General features: G+C 39.6%; 1 protein-coding gene across 4 annotated transcripts in view; it reads right to left on the bottom strand.

The window, feature by feature from the left end:
- The window catches only part of ADGB (androglobin), a 172,883-nt gene that overhangs the window by 129,057 nt on the left and 23,543 nt on the right, over positions 1–20,283 (bottom strand). For all 4 annotated transcript variants that reach the window (XM_070506834.1, XM_014850646.3, XM_070506839.1 and 1 more), the window contains exons 2-5: positions 15,769–15,931; positions 10,480–10,572; positions 6,625–6,696; positions 4,620–4,829 (exon numbers count right to left, since the gene is read on the bottom strand). In XM_070506834.1, the coding sequence (XP_070362935.1) occupies positions 4,620–4,829; positions 6,625–6,696; positions 10,480–10,572; positions 15,769–15,931 (538 nt within the window). The remainder of the gene's footprint in view (positions 1–4,619; positions 4,830–6,624; positions 6,697–10,479; positions 10,573–15,768; positions 15,932–20,283) is intronic.

Below are 20,283 nucleotides of genomic sequence, written 5' to 3'. Positions count from 1 at the left end.
AAATATCATGCCATTTTCTATGAGGGACTTGAGCATCTCGGATTCTGGTATCTCCCGGAGGTCCTGGAACCAACTCCCTGCAATGTTCAGGGAGGACTGCAATAAGGCAGAGAGGAGAATCAACAAGAAAAAACTAAGAAAACATCCAGAAATTGAAGAAGAAAAACAGTGGGGAGGAGACTGAAGGTACGAGATGCCACAGAGCAAGGAAAATAAAGATAGGGCAGGAGATGTGTCTCTGGTAAGTTACACTGAGTCAAGCAGTAGAAGGTAACAAAGCATATTTTTACGAACATGTTCCTTAAATGTTTGCAGAGAAAAGCAAAGGATACTCATGTAAATACTGATCCAGACTTGGAAGAGAAAAGAACTAATTAAACTGCGTATGTCTGGAAACCGACAAGAAAAAAATAACGTAATTTATCTTGTCAGAAAGAATTTACTCTAATTCTATACTAACCCTCATACACACACAGGTGTTGCCTCAGCCCTACCACCTGGGAATTAGGTAGAAAGAGGTAGAAATTTTGACCCCTAGCCCAGAGGGAACAGATTTCTACCAACCAGAAAACCAGGCAGCCACTTGTCACATGGCTACAGCCCTGAGACGGCACAGTGCTTGTTTTCTGCCCTTTAAGAATTGCATCCATCTATTTATTATCACTGTTGTCATTATCCTTCTGTGTCCTTTGGAGCACTGCAATTCTAGTTTTAAAGGAAGGACCAAAGCATAGGAGGACCAGCAGAAGAGCATTGTGATCTGGCTTGTGTATTCACCTTATGAAAAGAACTGCAGATTGGGCCAATATACGAATATAAGAAATACATATTTAAGCAAAAGCCCTCAAAAAATAAAGCATCTAGAGAGTAACAGCTTCTTACATATCTTTACATATACTCATGAATACACTAAGTGGCTGGCGCTCTGGATGCTCCATCTTTGGTGCTGTGGAGAAAAATGAAGGCAGGCAGGAGAAAGGGGGTGCCTGGGGTCTCAGGAGGGTGGAGAGTAAAGGCCTCAGAATGTGTGTCTTTAATACTAAAACCACAAGGTACTCAGGCATTGGCTAGTGTGTTCTAAAACAAAAAGTTAATTATCCAGGTATTCCATATGTAACCAAATTATCATTCACCTAACAATCATGTAGAAAGGAAAATAGAAAGATTGTAATATTCAGTTTCCCAAAATATACCACATATATATTCTAAGTGAATAAAATTCTAGACTGCATACTCCATCTGACTGAAAGATGAATCAAAATAAAATAGTCAAGAAAGGGAAGCTGTAGTAGGAAAAAAAACAATGAGGAGGACTAAATCCTTTTATACACAGATTAAAGGATAAATTATTATAAATATGTGTTTAAAGATAAATGGCAGCAAAAATGTGTATTCAAAATCACATATGCCAAGAAAATGATGAAACAAAAGAGTATTAAGTGGATTTTGTCCTAGAAAGTCAAAACAAACTGTAATTCATAACAATTAAAGCAATGTGGTATTCGAATAGGACAAGGAAAAGAGTAAAAGAAAATAGAGTGAGAAACAAGCACAAGTCCACATTGGAATTTAGTGTCTGATGAAAGTGGTTTTTAAAATCAGTGGGTGAAAGGTAAAACATTCAATATATAATGCTGGTCAACTGGCTGAGATTTTGGAATAAAAAGTAAACCAGGTCACACAACCAGAAGAACCTACAACTGGAATATACAACTATATACAACTATGTGCTGGGGGGCTTTGGGGAGAAGAGGAAAGAAAAGAAAAAAGAAGATTGGCAACAGATGTGAGTTCAGGTGCCAATCTTTAAAAAAATAAAAAATAAAAATAAGCCAAGTCTTTATTTCTCACAGTAGATAAAACAAATTAAAGACCCAAACAATAAAAAAAAAAAAAAAGTCTAAAAAATACTAGATAAAACTAAGGGAGAGTATTTCTTATATTCTTGAGATAGTGATATCCTACTTTAAATGACAAAACAGTCCTAGATTCTGTAAAGAAAAACAATGATATAATTGACTACATCAAAATTACAAGTCTCATTTGGGCAGAAGATGCAAAGCTAAAACATGAATTACAACAGCACTTCCTCGACACCCACGTGCACGAGTATCTGCAACATACAAAAGAATGCTTACAATTCCAGAACACAACCTGAAATAACCTGTTTTATAAGTAGGCAATTCAAGAAGTAGAGAAGGGATGTACAGATCTGACGGGATGCTAGAGGACAGAGCATCAACATGGGCAGGAACTACCCAAGTTCGGGCAAAGGAAACACAGCAAGGCCACATGCAGGAGCAGTCAGAGCACGGGCAGCCATCACCATGTGTCCTCTCCATCTTCTCATCCTCACTCAAGAACCCTTGTTGGGCAAGTGAGCACCTGGTAAGCTGATCATATGCTTTTCCCTCAGCTCTCCCAAGGGGCAAGAAGAGGAATGAATCAACTCTTTGGCTTCCATAGTAGGAGGTGGCAATGGGAAAGAGAGAAGGGATCAAAGAATAAACTAAAGAAGGAAGGAAATTAATGATCTTGAGATGCTATGTGTCAGGACCTTTTCTAGGTTCTTTTACATAATTACCACATTTTATCTTCACCTGTACTTGTCAAGACATGTTACATGTCTATTATCTTGAGGGATGTGCTCCTTTGCCTTTGTGTGCAAGCGACTCTGAAGGGCCCTTGTAGCCCAACAATGGATCTAGAAATGCTGAGGGCTGGTAAAACTTTCTCTCAGCCTCAGTGAGCAAGACAATAGCATGCACTTGAGCAATGAGTGCCAGCAAGCTGCCTACCAAAATGATTCACATGGACCCAGTTGTATCTCAGTGCTCAACAGTCTAGCAGCATCCCCCACAAGCCGTTCCTCAGGTGAGATCAATGAGGAAGCAGAAGAAGCCACTGGACATGAGGTTCAGTCTTTCTCACTGCCACACTCCTAGCCCTCTTCCCTCAAGTGCTACCTTCTCTAAAGTAGAAGGTTAAATAATCCAATGAGACTGAGATTTCCAAACTGGACTAAATGCATTTTTTTTTTTTTAATTTCTGAATCCAAATGGGTTTGGGGTTGTGCGGAACCAGTACAGTTAAAGAGAAATAAATCACATTTTCTTTGTAAAATGAAATGTAGTCTTAATAAACGTTGGCCTCTATCCAGAAGGAAATTTAAAAAGAAGGAAGGGTGTCAGGAAGCAGGGAGAGGAGAAAGAGACAGAGAGAAGCTAACAGCGTTGGTTTAATGTTCTGCTGATGCTGTTTGGAAATTCTTAATAATTTTGAATCTCCACCTCAAGTTTAGGCAAATGTGAAAAAGTGGGGACCAAATATCCAGGCATCTGATCCCCTCACTCTTCCCCTGTTTACTGTCTTTCTATAATCCCTCAACTCTTATCCACTTTCTTAATGCCATATACTCCCCCTCACTCTTCTGTGCATATTTCAATCTTTCAAGCCTAGTCCGCTAGGTCTGCCTCCTGATTAGTAAATAAAGAAGATAAAGGAATTGAGGAAGTTATTTTCTCTCCAAACAATGGTTTTGACTTTCAAGGTCTACCTTCTTGCTGTATCAAAAGAACAAAAATTCTATTTCGAATATCAGAGGCTAAGGTTACCTTCTTTACCTTTACCTTCCTGCTATAATGATCCTATTAATTCCTGAGCATTGGCCTTTTGACATTCCCTATCCTTGGAAGACAGATGGCTTGGGTGCATTAAAGAAAAAGTCATGCTCTTAGAAATATAGAATGGAATAATTGACTTTTCATACTTTCGCCACTCCTTCAAATGTTCAAGAACATTCTTTCTCAGTGAACAGGACCAGCTTCCCAGGTATGTGACCTGGGCAGTCACCTGGGACCCCACACTCAGAAGGCCCCCATGCTTGGTTTAAAGTGCTGCTATCATTGTCTTGAAATTCTTAATAATTTTGGAACAAAGTGCTCTGCAAATCATGTAGCTGGTCCTGCCTGTGACTCTGGGTCTTTAGAAAGAGCATTCCATCATTAAAAACCCAAAGGTGTTTAGTATAATCCAGCATTGCTAAAAGTGGCGTGAGTCTTCTTTGCCATATTAACTGAGAGATTTTTAATTCTCCATTTGTATTTCCTGGTTTTCCATTTGCAACCTTTCAGGCACTGGTAAAAACTTTCTGTGTCATAGTAAGATTTGTTAACATGAAAACAAATCTCAAGTTTAGGACAAAAAACAAATGGGATCAGGGCCCTCAGTAGCAGCAAACACCGGACTATGCTCATGTACTCCTTCCTGCCACGACCCTGATGCCACATCACAGAGGAAAGCTGGGAAGAAAGCCTTGTGTATCCACCTGCCCACCCATCCCACCTGCCCGAGAGGGCAGAGGCTGCAGAGGGCTGCCCCTCCACGGTCCTGGCAGCACCAGTTTAGAAAGCCCACGGGACTGGTGTCACAGGAGAAATAAATGTGTTTCTTTTTAATCCCAAATTACATGTGCAGGACATTTCCCCCAGTAGCCACATGACTGATAACCTGCGTAAACTGCAGCATCTTGTATCAGCCTAGTTAACAGCATGTAAGACAATATATATTTCAATATGAAAAGCACGAGTTTTAATGCACACGCACAGGAACTTGCTTACCATCCAGTAAAGTTTCACAACATACTTTCCATAACTATTGAACAGAGGCATGTGGCCCTTTACAGCCTTGCACAGAGAATATATGTGTTCCCAGGGCTTCCAGATGAGAAGGGGGGGCTCCCCTACAGTCCCTTTAAAATAATTGCTCAACACGCCAGCGTTGAAGATCTTCCACACAGCATAGATTTCACTGATAATCCATCGCATCAGCTAGAGACAAAAACCGTCAGTGTTAACCAGTCATTCTTCAGGTGTCGGCACTGTAGGGGGAAAACCAGTCAAAAATCTACTTCCAACAGTAATGTTAACTTCTACATGTAATGTATTCCACACTTTGATTTCTGACCTATAGAATAAAATCACAGGTCTTGCTTTTGTTTTCAGGACATACAGTCAGAATACAAGCTAAAAGGTCTAATATTAAACAGACTCTTAGCTAAGAGCTGCCTCCCAGAGCCCACTGTCGGCGAGCGCACCTCCGTTTGAGCTCTGTGTGAGCGTGTGGGAGGGTGAGAGGGACACTGAGTGCTTCTGAGGGCAATGACGATTTTATTTTGAAATTAACTCTCTATAACTGAGCGAGCTGCTCTTCTACAAATGTTGAGAAGTTTGAGAAGGAAATGATCTCTTTTATTTTATAGGAAATTAGACAAGAAACGAGACGTGAAAAAATTAAAATTCCACACACACTTAAATATACTCTGTCTCGTATTTCCTGTGTTCATCTGTAGGTGCAGAAATGCTCCACGGAAAAGGCCCACTTGCAGTGTTTTTAACAGGTGGTGAGGCACTGCGGAGGGCTGAGACTCTGAGTAGAAAAAGACCAGGATTTCAATCTTCGTTCAGATCCTTCTGCTCTTGGGCAAGTCATTGAGCCTCTCTAAGTCGCAGTTTTTTATCTGTTAAATGTAGGTTATACCAGCTATTTTTCAGCATTTTTGTGAGGAATAGAAATGATGTGTAAGAAATCTCTAGGTCACAGTGCTGTTAAGTAAAGCCATTATTAGCCTCAGGAGTACCGGATTCTCTCAAATATTCATCTCATGTTTTACTGCCTGGCTTGTAAGGAGATTAAATACTTGAGACTGACCTCATAAGATTTATGTTTTTCTCAAGTTGCATTATCTAGGAAATTTCTTAAAGTTTGGTTAAATTGAAAACGGCAAATCAGATATCCTCCTGTATATCTGGAAATTTTACTATAGAATATTTTCTACTCTTCTTCCCGTGAAAAATGGAAAGCTAATGTCTGTGTATGTTTAGCATTTATAAAATAAGCATATTTTAGACTAAAAGTATATCATATGAAACACTTTGGAGATAATTTTATGCTAATCAGTAGAAGCTGGCTGAAGAAATAAATATTTTGATTTTAATATTGGTCAAGATATTAAAGATAAGAAAGATAAAGCGTTTTGATCAGTAATGACTATGCCCCATTCCTCTGACAGGGTCTCAGGAGAAAATACGCAACAGGCCCCTGTTTCTACTGTAACTACCTCAGGGGAGTGGAACAGGTCTGGTGCCGATGGATAAAACCCAGGCAGAGAGGTGAGGAAAGTTGTGCCCCCGGAAAGCAGGGCTGCTGTGCTGAAATCTGGCTTGTTTAGATGAGATGTTGCAATCCAACTACACCCCAGGATTTTCCCCACATTAGCAAACCGAACAACATCCCAACCTGTAGCTCTTGGCCACCATGTAGGGCAAGACGGGCGGCAACTTCATGTCAATTGCCAGGCACATGGGTCTGGAGGAGCAATGCCCAGACTGTGAGAACCCAGTTACCTGGACTGGAAAATAAGGGCAGCACTAACATTTCGCACGATTTGCAAGCTAAATTCAATTAAAGGGACTTCTCTCCCCCCTTTGAATGTCTGGCATGTAAAATGCTCCGTTATACCGAAACTTAAAGGACAGCAAGGGGGGACTGAACCTGAGAGGGAATCGTCCAGGCAGGGCTGCAGGGCATCCTGCACCGAGCTTTGGTTCCTTCTTCTTTACATACCTCACTGCAGAGTAAATGCTCATTTGCTGAAAACAAGTCAAACAGGATTTCATTTTTCACAACTACGGGAACCTGAAATAAAATTTTAAAAATCAAAATAGATATTACTCCTTAGGAAAAGCAAAGGAAATGTAGCTTAATGTAATCAAGCTTCATGTGCTGTAAATAGGCCAAACCTCATTTCATTTCTCGAAACCAGAGGAATTAGAAAAAATAAAAATAAATAAATAAATAAATAAATAAAATAAAAATGGAATTAAACAAACAAAAAAATAAGCACGTTATTCCATAAGGCAATCCTGTGGGAGGTGTAGGGGACATTAATTTAATAATTTAATGCCTATAAAATGTAGCATTTTAATATACAAATAAAACACTTTACGATATAATACACGCAGATAAACTTAGCATGCATACACACACATTTCAAAGTGATTTGAAATTTAAATGAACCACTCAAGTTAAACCTGAAGCTTAGTTAACATCTGGTAGCTGGAAAAATATCTTCATCTTGGATGAAAAATATTAGCTGTGACAGCTTTTAAAATTTTGCCCAACTTTAAGTCCTGTCAATTTTTAAAAAATTAATTTGATGGTCATCATTTAATTGGTATATATCTGAAGTTGCTTTAAATATTTAGACCAGTGAGGAATAAACATAAGAGGGGAAAATATGACTTATAATAGTTTGAAAAAAATAGTTACAATTCACATCAAGCTTATATATTTAAGCATAACATAAAAATGGTTTTGATTAGTGAAATAGATTTTTTATAGAAACTAATGCCATGTATTAGTCTCAATCATCTGTACAACTAACACCTTGAAAACTCAATACAATTTTTACGTCTGAGAAAAATTTACCTAAAGCTACCTGGAAGGCCTGAATTGACTCTTATGTTCATAATTTATAAACATAGTAAGTTTTATCTATATGTTCTGGTTTGACTGATTAGGATGCAACACTTCTAAAATGCTCATACCTTTCAGCAAGTACCAATGTGCGTTAAAATTTATTAATTATATATTAATTATAATTGTTAACAAATGATCAACGAGTTATAATTAATTATAGATAAAATAGGTATTGGATACCTAAAGTTTGAAGTTAATAGGCACATGCTGATAAATGAAGAGGAGGAACTGACAGTTTGTAAAAACAGCAAATATTAAGGCAGAGGTCTCTACAAGGGTATTTCAGCACCTCTGTCCCCTGTGTCTGCACCTGGGGCAAGATGAATCTTCAGACATTTTACATCTGCTCAACATAATTAACTCTCAAGCACCTGGGCCACCAATAGCTGATTCTCAGAAATAAGCAGATCTGAACGCTCATTCTGTGATCGGGGCTTGTTAACTACTTGGTTGGCCGGCCCACGTTGACTCTGATGTCTTATATCCATGCTTTTAAGTCTTTTAATAACTTAGCTTCTCTCAGACTTAAATCAAGTCCTTTGATGTCATCTTTTGCTTGGAGCGGTCTAGGACATGCTTCTAGGCTGGATTGTGCTTTTTAATTGTGGTTTGCAATTATGTAATGATTCATGAAATCATTTTAGTGGGTCAGGACTATGTATATGGAATATAATAGAACAGAGTAAATCTCACATAGAAAGGTCATTTTTTTTTTCAAAACTTTTGTCTAGACTTTATATATGTCCATATTTAATGAGTCTCAATATAAAATGTTTTTATCACTGTGGACCTAAACATTAAAACTTGAAAACCACTATTCTATGACTTTTCTACTTAGCTAGACTTTCAGTTCTGGCAATTCTGGTCCATATTCCAGAATGATGGATCAAGAGAAGGAGTCAGTGCAGAGGGAGAGTGGAGGTAGATGGATGGCAGCCTTACGACAAATGTAAGTGGAAGGATCATCAACAACAATGAATGAATTTATTTTTTAGCACAAGTGTATCTCTCAGAATTAAGGTATGCTAAAAAAACAAAGAGAAATGATTTATAAAACTTTTCTACTTATCAAATTTACAACACTCCCACTTCGTGGAATTTATATCCTTTATGTGCATGGAACACAAACTCTGCACTTATATTGAGCAGCGCCTGAAAATTATTAATAACACATTAATATTTTTCGTTAGTTGCCTTGAGTCAATTCCGAATCCTAGCATCCTTGTGGAACCCTGCACAGTCTTTTTGCGTCATCCTCTTCCCTTCCAATGCTCTCTCAGACAATGCTCCACTGCTATTCATAGAGTTTTCATGGCCACTTTTGGAAGTGGGTGGCCAGGTCCTTCTTCTTAGTCTGTCTTAGTCTAGAAGCTTCACTGAAACCTGTCCACCATGGGTGACCCTGCTGGGATTTGTAATACCGCTGGCACAGCTTTCAGCATCACAGCAACATGCAGACACCACAGTATGAAAAGCAACAGACAGGTAGTGTGGGCCCCTGATGGGAAAGCAACCCAGGCCATGGCAGTGACACGGCCGAATCTTAACCACTAGAGCACCAGGGCTGGCTACATTAATATTAAGGGCATTATACTAACATCACAGAATTTATATTCTTCATGTCAATATTACCTACCATTATAAGTAATTTAAAAACTTGGGTCATGTATACTTGATTTCTTTTATTTAAAATGTCTTACAAGTAGGCACTCAATAAATTCTCTGATGGACAGAGATGTATCTTCTTCTTTTTTTTTTTGTTTTGAGGAAGATTAGCCCTGGGCTAACTACTGCCAATCCTCCTCTTTTTGCTGAGGAAGCCTGGCCCTGAGCTAACATCGTGCCCGTCTTCCTCTATGTTTATATGTGGGACGCCTACCACAGCATGGCATGCCAAGCGGTGCCATGTCCGCACCCGGGATCCGAACTGGTGAAGTCCGGGCCGCCGAGAAGTGGAACGTGCGAACTTAACCGCTGTGCCACTGGGCCGGCCCCAGATGTATCTGCTTATTTTCTCATTTTAGTAAATATTTTTGAATTTAGGATTATCTGACTTTCCCAACTAGTAACAGTAATTGGAAAATATGGTGAATAAATTGTGTTTTCCTGCATTAGTAGCAGTGCTGATAAAGGCTAAAGCTTTTAGGAGCAAAAATCACTTTGTGTAGTGACAGAAATTCAATGAATTCCATAACGTATGGAAGAATCAGCTTCATTACAACCATTTGACGAGCACTGAGTAACTAATTTAGCTTACTGGTTTTCTATGCATTAAATGAAAATAACAGGAGATTCAAAAAGGGAAAAAAAGCATTAGTGATAATGAAATCCTTGGAAACACCAAATATATTCAAACTAACATAGCTATTAGAAAGATAGACCAGTGGGTCTAAAGTTGTAATGTACGCTAACTGCTATTTAAAATGAAAGTTTCTTGGGCGGTGTCCCAGTCAACATGATTCAAGTGTCTGTGCATGGGGGTCCAGAAATGAAAGCGGCCCTTGGAAAATGCTTCAAGAATTCCTGGAATAGAGAGATCCAAGTGCAAGTCTCTTGGGCTGGAAAATTACTGCTATATACACCACACAAACAAATCTTCATGCCACATAAGTTCCTGCTAAGAAGCAGAAAAGAGACAGTGTCAGCAATCAAGGAATAACTTCTCAAAACATTTTAGGCTGTAATGTGACATCACAGAGAGAAGAAGAAAACTGAAGGCTCTACGCAAAATACTCTGTTGAAAACCAGTACAAGAAATATTCAACTATACTGACATACATTTATTTCTACACTAAATGCCAAAAAGTAATTACTTTTTCTTACCAAATACCACAGGAAAAAAATTACTGTAAATTGTCTTAATAATGAAAGATTTAATAACTAGGATATTATATCCCATAGCTAATATGCATTTTGTTTAATAGTAAAACTATTTCTTACCCGATTAATTAAAAAATCCTGTGGACGTTTCCAGGAATAAATTTTCAGTGATGGTGGTAACTCAATCTTTCCTTCAGGATCTTCAAAAAAATGCTATATTAAAAAAATTGAATTTTTTATCCATATGGTTTTATTAAAATAAAAATAACTGAATCCTAATAAAAATTAATAAGTGCATAGAATTGATCAACAAATAAGCATTTATAGAGCAATTTGCATGTTTGTTTTCAGAGTTAATTCATGGAGTTCTTGGAGAATACTGAAGTTATTACATGAATTAGGTATGGTGGGAAAACAATTTTGGATGGGCCAGATATGGCCATATTTTCCACTGAAAATATTGGGGTTTTTTACCTGAATACAGAAGATTCAAAAGTATTTACTTAATTTTCAGCTGTTAGAATCACAAAAAGGATTATACGTAAATGAAATTTTTACCTCTGTTCTGACTTTCTTTTATTGATTGTTTCAATTAAACCTGTTCTTTTGAGATAATTATAGATTCACATGCCATTGTATAGATAGAATCATATAGTATGTAACCTTTTGGATTGGCTTTTTTCCCCTCTCTGCCTAATTCCCTGGAGATTCAATTCATTCAGGTTGTTGCATGCTCCAATAGTTTGCTCTTGTTTATTGCTGAGTAATGTTTCATGATATGCATACTTGTTTGTTTACCATTTGTCTATTGAAGGACATCTGGGCTGCTTTCAGTTTGAGTCTATTATTAATAAAGCTGAAATGAACATCTGTGTACAGATGACAGGTTTTTGTGTCAACCTGTTTCCATTTCTCTGAGATAAATGTCCAAGAATGCAATTAGTTCATTAATTTTTGAGCCCCTAGTGTGGGTCAGTTATTGAGATCTGGAGAAAGAATTATGCTCAAATGTCTACTCTCAAATGCCAGCAATCTAGGAAGTTTGAGAGACCTCAGGTAGCTACTATGTAGAAGTTCTCATAGCTCATAAGGGGGTGTGTGTGTGTGTGTGTGTGTGTGCCGTGCATGCACACGTGGGGCAGTGGTGGATTCTTACAAGAAATAACAGGAAAAGTCCTAGGAATACCAAAAATGCTCAAAGAACATAAACTATCTGTATGGAAAAAAAGGGTAACTAAATTTCACCGGATATAATGGGGACAGGGGCAAATAAATACTGCTTTGTGATTTTCATGGTAATCGTATTTTTATGCTAATGCTAGCATGGCCTGAGAAATGGGTATATTTGAGGGCAGTCACAGCTTTAAAAATAGTCAGTGTCTATGAGTATCTGGAGCATCTGTCTTTTTGTCACATTTAAGATACTGGAATAATTTGAGTGAAGACAAAGGCAACCCCAACATCTAGTCAAAATGCCCAAAGAATGGTTCTTGAAAAATAGACTGAGCTCTCCAGGAGCTGTACTAGACTTCTGGGGTTCCCTCACATTGTTTTCCTTGCAAATATTAACTTAGTTATTTTAAAGTCCCCTATCTGACCATACCAAAATCAGAGTCACCTGTGGATCTGTTTCTGCTATCTGATTCTTCCCCTTGGCTTTCAGTTGCGTGGTTCAGCTTCTCTTCATGTCTGTTAAATTTTGATTGTATGATCTACACTGGATACATAAATTTATAAGGCTCTAAATAATGATGTCCCCCCCACCAGACAGGAGCACTTCACTCCCTTGCTGCAGGCAGAGCACAAGACGAACTCGACCCAGTCAACACTGGGTCTCAGGCTTTGACAGGGCTGGTATAATTTTGGTTTGCCCTTACTCAATGCAGAATGCTATAGCCATGTTGAGGAACTAACTGAGAGGCTGCAGTGTTTATCAGGATCCCTTCACCTTAGTGTACCCTGAATTCCACTCTCTCACCATAGCATCATGACATCTTTTCTCAGTTATTTAGCCTCCACGCTGCCACTTTTTACTCATTTGCTGGCAGCAAAAGCTTTATACACACAGCTTAGGAGTTGGGGGTCTTGAAATAAAATTATACACAGAATTTTCAGATCACTTCTGTGTATTTTGGTTCAAGCTCTGACTACTTTGGCAGCACCAGACAACATCCTCTCTCCCTCAGCCCAGAGAAACTGACACAAGCCCCAGGCCACTACTTTCTTCTTGCCCTCTAATTTCCACGCCTTGAGTTAATAAATGTCCCTGAGAAAAAATAAATAAACAAGGTGGATGTGGGGTTCATCCTGGTGTAATTCCCTTTTCTCCAGGATTTGAGACCCTCACATTAAGTTAATGGTAATCTTTCCATGTCATTTTGCTTTAGGTACATTTCTCATATCCACCTAACAGTACTTCATCATATACTCTCAGTTTGTTCACCCATCACATACTTTCATTGTCGCCACTTAACTGAAGAAGTGAGACCTGCCTCTGGACTTAGGGGGAAGGGTTAGCTCATCTGAGGCTGATTTCCTGATCACTGGCCTCGCATTTAAAGAAGCAGCCTTCTCTAATTCCAAGGAAACCTGGTGTAGTTCGATGCTTAAGGCAACTAATCCTGGTAAAATATGGATGTTGCAAATCACGGCTAAGAGCTCCTGTGCCACCATATCATAGAAATGTAATCACAAGGCTTGGAGCAGAGGGCCTGTGGCTTCCCGAGCCAAGAATGCTGACGTTGTGGAACAGAACTGGGGGAGGGGAGCAAGATTCCATCCCAGACGGTATCACTTTGCACTGTTGTAATAACCAGGGTTTGAGCTTGTGCTCTCCTGCCCCGTGAAAGCTGTGATGGCAGAATGGGGCGTTGGCTAAGGTTCTGCAGCGTCACACTCTCTTGGAACACCTCCTATTCACCTCAGGAGTGGGGCTGTTGCTTTCTTAATCATGAAGTTTGATACAGTTCCTTAGTCCAAGGGCTGCAGTATCTATTTTGGGGTCTGATGTTTAGCCAGCAATATTGCTATATGTTGCCCCCAAATGAAATGGGCATCAGGTGACCAGCACATTTGTTTCTGCTCCTGTCTCAATGGTTTTCCTACTGTAAATGTTCTTCCAACGGACTTCCCCTTGTTTTCATAACACTGTTAGAGGAGGTCATTGAGAGGACATGACCACCAGTTGACCCTCGAACTGGACACAGGCAATCAGAGGCTTCTCACCCCTCCCCTGTCCTTGGAATGTACGTTCTGCCCACTGTTCTTGCACTAGGAGCCACTTCAAGTATGCAACCTTGAGAGAGTAATGTCTTATTGAGACCATCTGGACTGTGTGTGTCACTGAACCCCATTAAGGCCTCTACGTAAACTCGTAAGATTCTCATGGGGAGGCGCAGAGATTTCGTCTTGCGGCCACCCAAGACAAGCCTCATGCAGAAATTCCCTTGCTTATTAAACCTGCCACCTACCAATCTGGAGTGGTCTGCCTCTTGCTTCCATCTTACGTTGCCCTCTATCTATGGGGGCCAGTTTTGAATTTCACCCCAGGAATTCCTGAGTTTGCAAATCAACAAACACTGATAAGTCCCAGGATTTGATACCCACCTTTCTGGAGATCTGCAAGAAGTGTTTCTTTATTTTTATTCTTTTAAGGAAGATTAGCCCTGAGCTAACATCTGCTGCCAATCCTTCTCTTTTTGCTGAGGAAGACTGGCCCTGAGCTCACATCTGTGCCCATCTTCCTCTACTTTATATGTGGGACGCCTGCTGCAGCATAGCTTGCCAAGCGGTGCCACATCTGCACCCGGGATCCAAACCAGCAAACACCGGGCTGCTGAAGCAGAATGTGCAAACTTAACCACTGTGCCACGGAGCCGTCCCGCTGCAAGAAGTTTTCATAGTCATCCAATAAAGGCACGTTTGCACTCTAGGGCTCCTAAAACGTTATGTTGTATACCCTATTTCCTATTTCAAAGTTTTCAGGCACTTCTGCTCTTCTCTGTTGTTTCTTCACACTTTGGAGTGACTCATCTCTACACCCTTTCCAGAGGCCAACTGCTCAATAGAGGGTTTGCACAATCTGTCTTCCTAACGTAAATTCACACACAATCCCCATAAGTTTTGAATTGCTGTTAAAATATGTAGAATATGACCATTTTCTCTTGAACCCAGAGAGCTCGAAATCCTTTGGCATAAAAAAGTTCCACAATAACTCTAGGCACGGTACAGAGAATGCCTTCCCTCGCACACTGCTCATCTGAAATTGTTCAAGTACTAACAGAGAAGCAATTAGTTAAATTTATCGAATATCTCTTATAAACTAATTACTGGCATGGATCATGCAGCTTGTGATTCCGTATTTTGTGAACAAGTACAAATTTAAGAAGTACCATTTCAGAGTGCTTTTTCAATTAAAGACACAAGAGAGCAACCTAACAATCCTGGAAATTTTGTTTGTGTTTTAAAATTGTATTGTGCTCTGGGGGCCAGCCCACTGGCACAGCAAAGTTCGCACCTTCTGCTTCAGCGGCCCAGGGTTCGCCAGTTTGGATCCCGGGTGCGAACCTATTCACAGCTTGTCAAGCCATGCTGTGGCAAGTGTCCCACATATAAAGTGGAGGAAGACGTGCACAGATGTGAGCTCAGGGCCAGTTTTCCTCAGTAAAAAGAGGAGAATTGGCAGTGGATGTTAGCTCAGGGCTAATATTCAAAAAAAAAAATAAGTAAATAAATGAATAAAAATAAAATTGTATTGTGTTCTACAAATATTTTTGTTTAATGAATTGCTGCACCAGTAAGTAGGTCATATTTTAAATGCAACCCAGACTCATATCCTCAACAAAGAACTTTTTAGAAATAGAGTAACTATTTTTAAATAGGCAAAAGAACCTAAAATAATATAACTGGAAAATGTAGGTACCCCATTCTCAGCTTCAATCTCAAGGCCACATCATGTTTAAGTGGCTGCAGGTAAATGAAGGGTAACTGAGATCTTTACCTAAGCGTCTTGGGAGGGGAATTAGGAGGGATTCAATATTTATCTCACAGTAACATCTCTTTTAAAAAATCATCTTTCCTATAATCACCACCGTCTCTAAATGCTTGGTTCCCAACTCTGCCCCAAACCACTAGCTAACCTGTCCTATCAATGTGCCATTTATTTAGTTATGACTCTTTCGTCATCTCTCGCCTCCCGTTTACTCAAATGTGATTCACCAAATCTCAGGGCTAAGGCTTGGAAAGACACGGGATGATGTGCGAGGCCAGAAAGATGAAATTTCTGTCTTGGATGGAGATTGTGGAGAGGAATTAGTGCGTTCACATGTAACAAATCTTATTCCATTATAAGAACCAAAGAACCATTACTAAGAACCAAAATGAAATCCAGTCACATTCAGGTCGACTTACAAATATGGGGCTTTTCCCCATTTTGTCCTTTTCTTTTCCACCTTTGCCCGCGTCCCACTTCTCTGCGTTTATGTCAGCTTCACTCCATTCTGGCCAGATTGGGAATTTCCCCTTCTTCTGTTCGACGGAACTAGTCTGCGCATTGCTGCCCAAAGTGTACTGACTAGAGACAGAGGGGGAAGGTGGGTTAGCATTAATTCAAATCTCTGAGCAAAGATATTGCATTAATACCAATTAATCCAAGGTTTAATTAGCTTGTCAGCAGTTACGTTAAATACATTTTTCAATACAGTAATACCTGTGGCCAGACAGCTTCCACGTGTTAGGGTTCTAAAGACTGAAATACCCCAAAAAGACTATCCTGTTAACAAATTTTGAGAATTAGTCTCTACTTACTAATGCAGGACATCCGTCATAAACGTATAAGATGCCATAAAGGGGAATACTTACATACAATTCACACTTAAAAATCCTTTCCACGTTTAATAGTAAAAGCATTTTGAAGATCAGTAGAAATATAATTTTGATTTTTCCCAGTATAAAAGTGCTCTGTGATCATTATTTTAAAAGCGAGTTTAAATGTACAAATCAGATGAATAAGAAAGGCAAATCCACTTCATTCTAGAAGCCACTTTGTTAACAACTATCCATCCTCTCAGACTAATATACAAGGATATACATCTTTTCTTCAAAAATGACATCATTCAGCAGATTTTCTTTTATAGACTCTTTTTTCCACTTATCAGTATATTGTTAATAGTTCCCATGTCAATAAGTGCCAGGAGTCGTCAGCCTATAAATTAAGCCTCTGCCTTGTGACACGGTCCAGGAGAGAGATGAGGGGACGCACGACGACCCTCAAGGGAGTCTACCAGGCTGCCCCTGCAACGAGTCTCCCTGGTACTTCTGACTTTCCTGCTTCTGCTCACTCTGTTCTGCACCTGGGGTTATTTCAGGGGAAGTCAGCCCGGCCCTGGGAATGAGAATGATACAATGCAATATTTTAGGGAAAGTTCTAGGGAACAACATCTTCTAGGGAAAGAATGTTCTGATTCGTCCCTGGTAAAGAGAAAAAAGGGAACCTGACAAGTCACCTAGGAAACGGGTTAGGGACACATGGCCCCCACAGATCTCTCTAGGAGGACAGTGGTTGCCGTGGCCCATTGAGTCAGGAGGCCGCTGGGGATGGCCTCCTCGAAGTAAAGGATTGCAGAAGGTTGACTTCTCCCAGGGCTACACACAATCCAGATACAATTGACTATTGTTCACCTTGCAAAAACCCACTTATGCGAGCCAAAAATATGTACTGGGACTGTTTCATGAAATCATCCTTGCATATCCTGAGCCCTATATAAATCATACATACACAAAATAAAGTTAGACTTGGACTTGGACACCAAGCTCCTTGTCTCACTGCCTCCTCCTTCGCCAACGCCATCCATCCCTCAGGAGACCCTGTTCATGCTGGGGCTGGACCCCGGCAAATAAGTATTCATCTAAATAAGAATTTAATGATTGCATAATATTCTATTGTATGAATATACTGCCTTTCGTTTAACTAAGGTTCTATATTTGGAAATTTGAGAGTTTTGATTTTAAAAATTTTTCACTATTATAAAAAAGACTGTGATGGCTATCCACGTTGCAAACTTTTGCAGATACTATTAATTATTTCCCTAGGATAGATTTTATTAAGGAGATTTACTGTACCAAAATACATGCATATTTAAAGTTTGTGATATATTTTGACTAATTTTCTAGAGAAAAGGTAGACTTCTTAAGTGAGCTCATCATTAGTATACTACGTGTGAGGCTAGAACCCTGCTCTAGACCCTGGGAGAAGCAGTGAACCAACCAGACTAAAATCTCTACCCTTATAGCGTTCATACTATAGCAGGCAGGGACAGAAAATAGCAGCATAAATTAAATAAAATATATAGTATACTAGAAAGTGCAAATGCTAAGGGGAAATACAAACCAGGGAAGGGGAACTGAGCAGTTAAGGTTTACAATTTTTCATACATTAGTTCAAGAAAGTGCCTATAATAGAGTAATATTGAAGTAAATAGTGAAAGAAAATAAAGGATTAACCTATGTGGAAATCTGTGGAATGAATGTTCCAGATGATGGAAACAGCAAGGACAAACAGCAAGGAAGAGTATTCCAGATGTGAAGAGCATCCTGGCCTATTTGAAGAATAAGGAGGTCAGTGTGGCTGAAGCTGAGTGAGTGAAAAGGGAGGTAAAAGGAGCCGATTTCAGAGAGGTAACAGGAGACGCAAAGAGAGTCATCTAAACCAAGAGGAGGACATTGGTTTCTAGTCTGAATGAGACGGGAAGCCAAAGGAGGGTTCGAGCAGAGGTGTAATGTGGCACGACCAACATTTTATAACCGCTCTTGCTGCTATGTTGAGAAAAGACTAAGGAAGCAAGAGAGACCATTTAGAAGACTTTAGAATAACAAGTAAGAGCTGATGGTGGTTTGGTAACAACAGAGGAGGCAAGAAATGATCCCCTCGTACATGTTTAAGGTAGAGGAAGTAGACTGAGTGGTTATTTCCTGATAGACAGGAGACTGGGGGATGGGGCAAAATTGAGGTAGGGAATAAAGCAGCATTTCACTTTTGGATGAGTTGTGTTTTAGATGTTTATCACAAATCCATGGAAATACTGATAGGTAGGTAGATGTAGGATTCTGAAATCTTGGAGAAAGAATCAGACTAAAAGTGAAAATTGAGAGTCATCAGCATTTAGATGATATATAAAGTATAAAAACTAGATGAAATATCAAAGAAAATTTAGATGATATTTAAAGTCTAAAAACTGGATGAAATCTCAAAGAAAATGACTATCTTAAGGAAGAGGCATTCTCAGGAATGTTATTCAAAACACCTAGCAACCGGTAAGGAATGAGCATTGACCATTCTAAGGAGATGCTGGCTTCAACGCTGGGTCAGTGTCTTCAAGGCCAGACATTTATTCTTTACTTTAAGTAGTGGGGTCAGGGATGTAAGGTCCTCAGGATGGGTCAGGGATCCAGGACAGGAAGCAGAAATATCTTATTGATAAGGTGATTGTTAAGGCTATTCACCAATCAATATAAAAATATTTCAATATTATAATAATCAATACAGCTGTATATTTGCTCTGGTACTCTCTCTCATATCAGAGAGAGAGAAGAAAGAAAACTAAGAAAAGCAGTCAGTGATTGTGGTAGACAGAATAACGGTCCCTCAAATATATCCACATCCTAATCCCCAAGACCAGTGGGTAGGTTACCTTCTATGGCAAAAGAGAGTTCTTAGATATCTTCAGGTATCTTGAGATAGAGAGATTATCCTGGACTTTCTGGCTGGGACCAATGTAATCCCAAGGGTCCTCAAAATTAGCAGGAGACAGAAGAAGTCAGAGGGGCCTTTTGAATACGCAGGAAGGAGGCCAAGGAATGTGGGCAGCTTCTAGAAGCTGGAAAAGGCCGTAAAATGGCTTCTCTGCTTCAGCCTCCTAAAGGAAGGCAGCCCGGCCGACACCTTGATGTTAGCTCAGTGAGACTCATTTTGGACTTCTGACCTCCAGAATTACAAAACAATAAATTTGTACTGTTTTAAGCCACAAATTTGTGACATTTTGTTACAGCAGCAATAAGAAGCAGTGAGGTAGGAAAGACACAGCAAAGGCTGACGCCTTGGAAGCCAAATAAAGCAATTTTTTCAAAAATGAGAGAATGAGCAACAGATCCAAGCGCTTCTGATAGATCAAATAAGAGGAAGCATAAACAAATAAAGGCTGAACTTAGCAACAAGAAGGGTGAGGTCTCTCAAAAATTTCCGCCTTCTGGGGGCAGACGTGGGAGTGACTTCCCTGAACAGCCTATCTCATTAGCAACTCTCTTCATCCTTTAGATTGTTTCATTCTTATAACACTTGACATTATCTCACTAACCCTTTACTCATGCGCTTACTGTGTGTTTCCACAGGTAGGGCTTGTAAGTTTCACAGTGGCGGGAATATCCGGTTTTTGTTCATACCCTCCATCTCCAGCAATTAGAACAGTGCCTGGACAATGCAGGCAATCTCTCTGTCCTTCTGTCATCTATTTCCATGAAATAAAAGAATGAATGTCTTTATTTTATATTTTTATCATTCCTAATTAGAACTGTTTCAAATTTTTATATTGGGGTAGAGATTGACCAGATGCTCAGCAATCTTGTTTTCCATTTCCCACATTTCCCATACTCCTTTGCAGTTTGGCTGGTAATTTGTGATGGTGTTTTGGACAATAGCATGTGAGGAGATGTGTTGTAGCCCACCTTTAGGCTCATGGAACATTCCGTGAGATACTTCTCACTCTCTTCCTCCTTGATGCATGGCTCAATCCTATGAGGAGAACTTTGAAAGTGGTAATAGTACAAGATGGAAGGAGCTGGGGAAGGTAGCACATGCAAAGCCACCACTAAACTCTGGATCAGACTCTGGTCTGAATGGGAACTATCCTTTGCTGTAAGTCACTGAGATTT

This window comes from Equus asinus, chromosome 1, assembly GCF_041296235.1.
Source record: "Equus asinus isolate D_3611 breed Donkey chromosome 1, EquAss-T2T_v2, whole genome shotgun sequence".
Taxonomy (NCBI): domain Eukaryota; kingdom Metazoa; phylum Chordata; class Mammalia; order Perissodactyla; family Equidae; genus Equus; species Equus asinus.
Note: the sequence above shows the minus strand (reverse complement) of the source record. Positions and strands in the feature narration are given on the sequence as shown.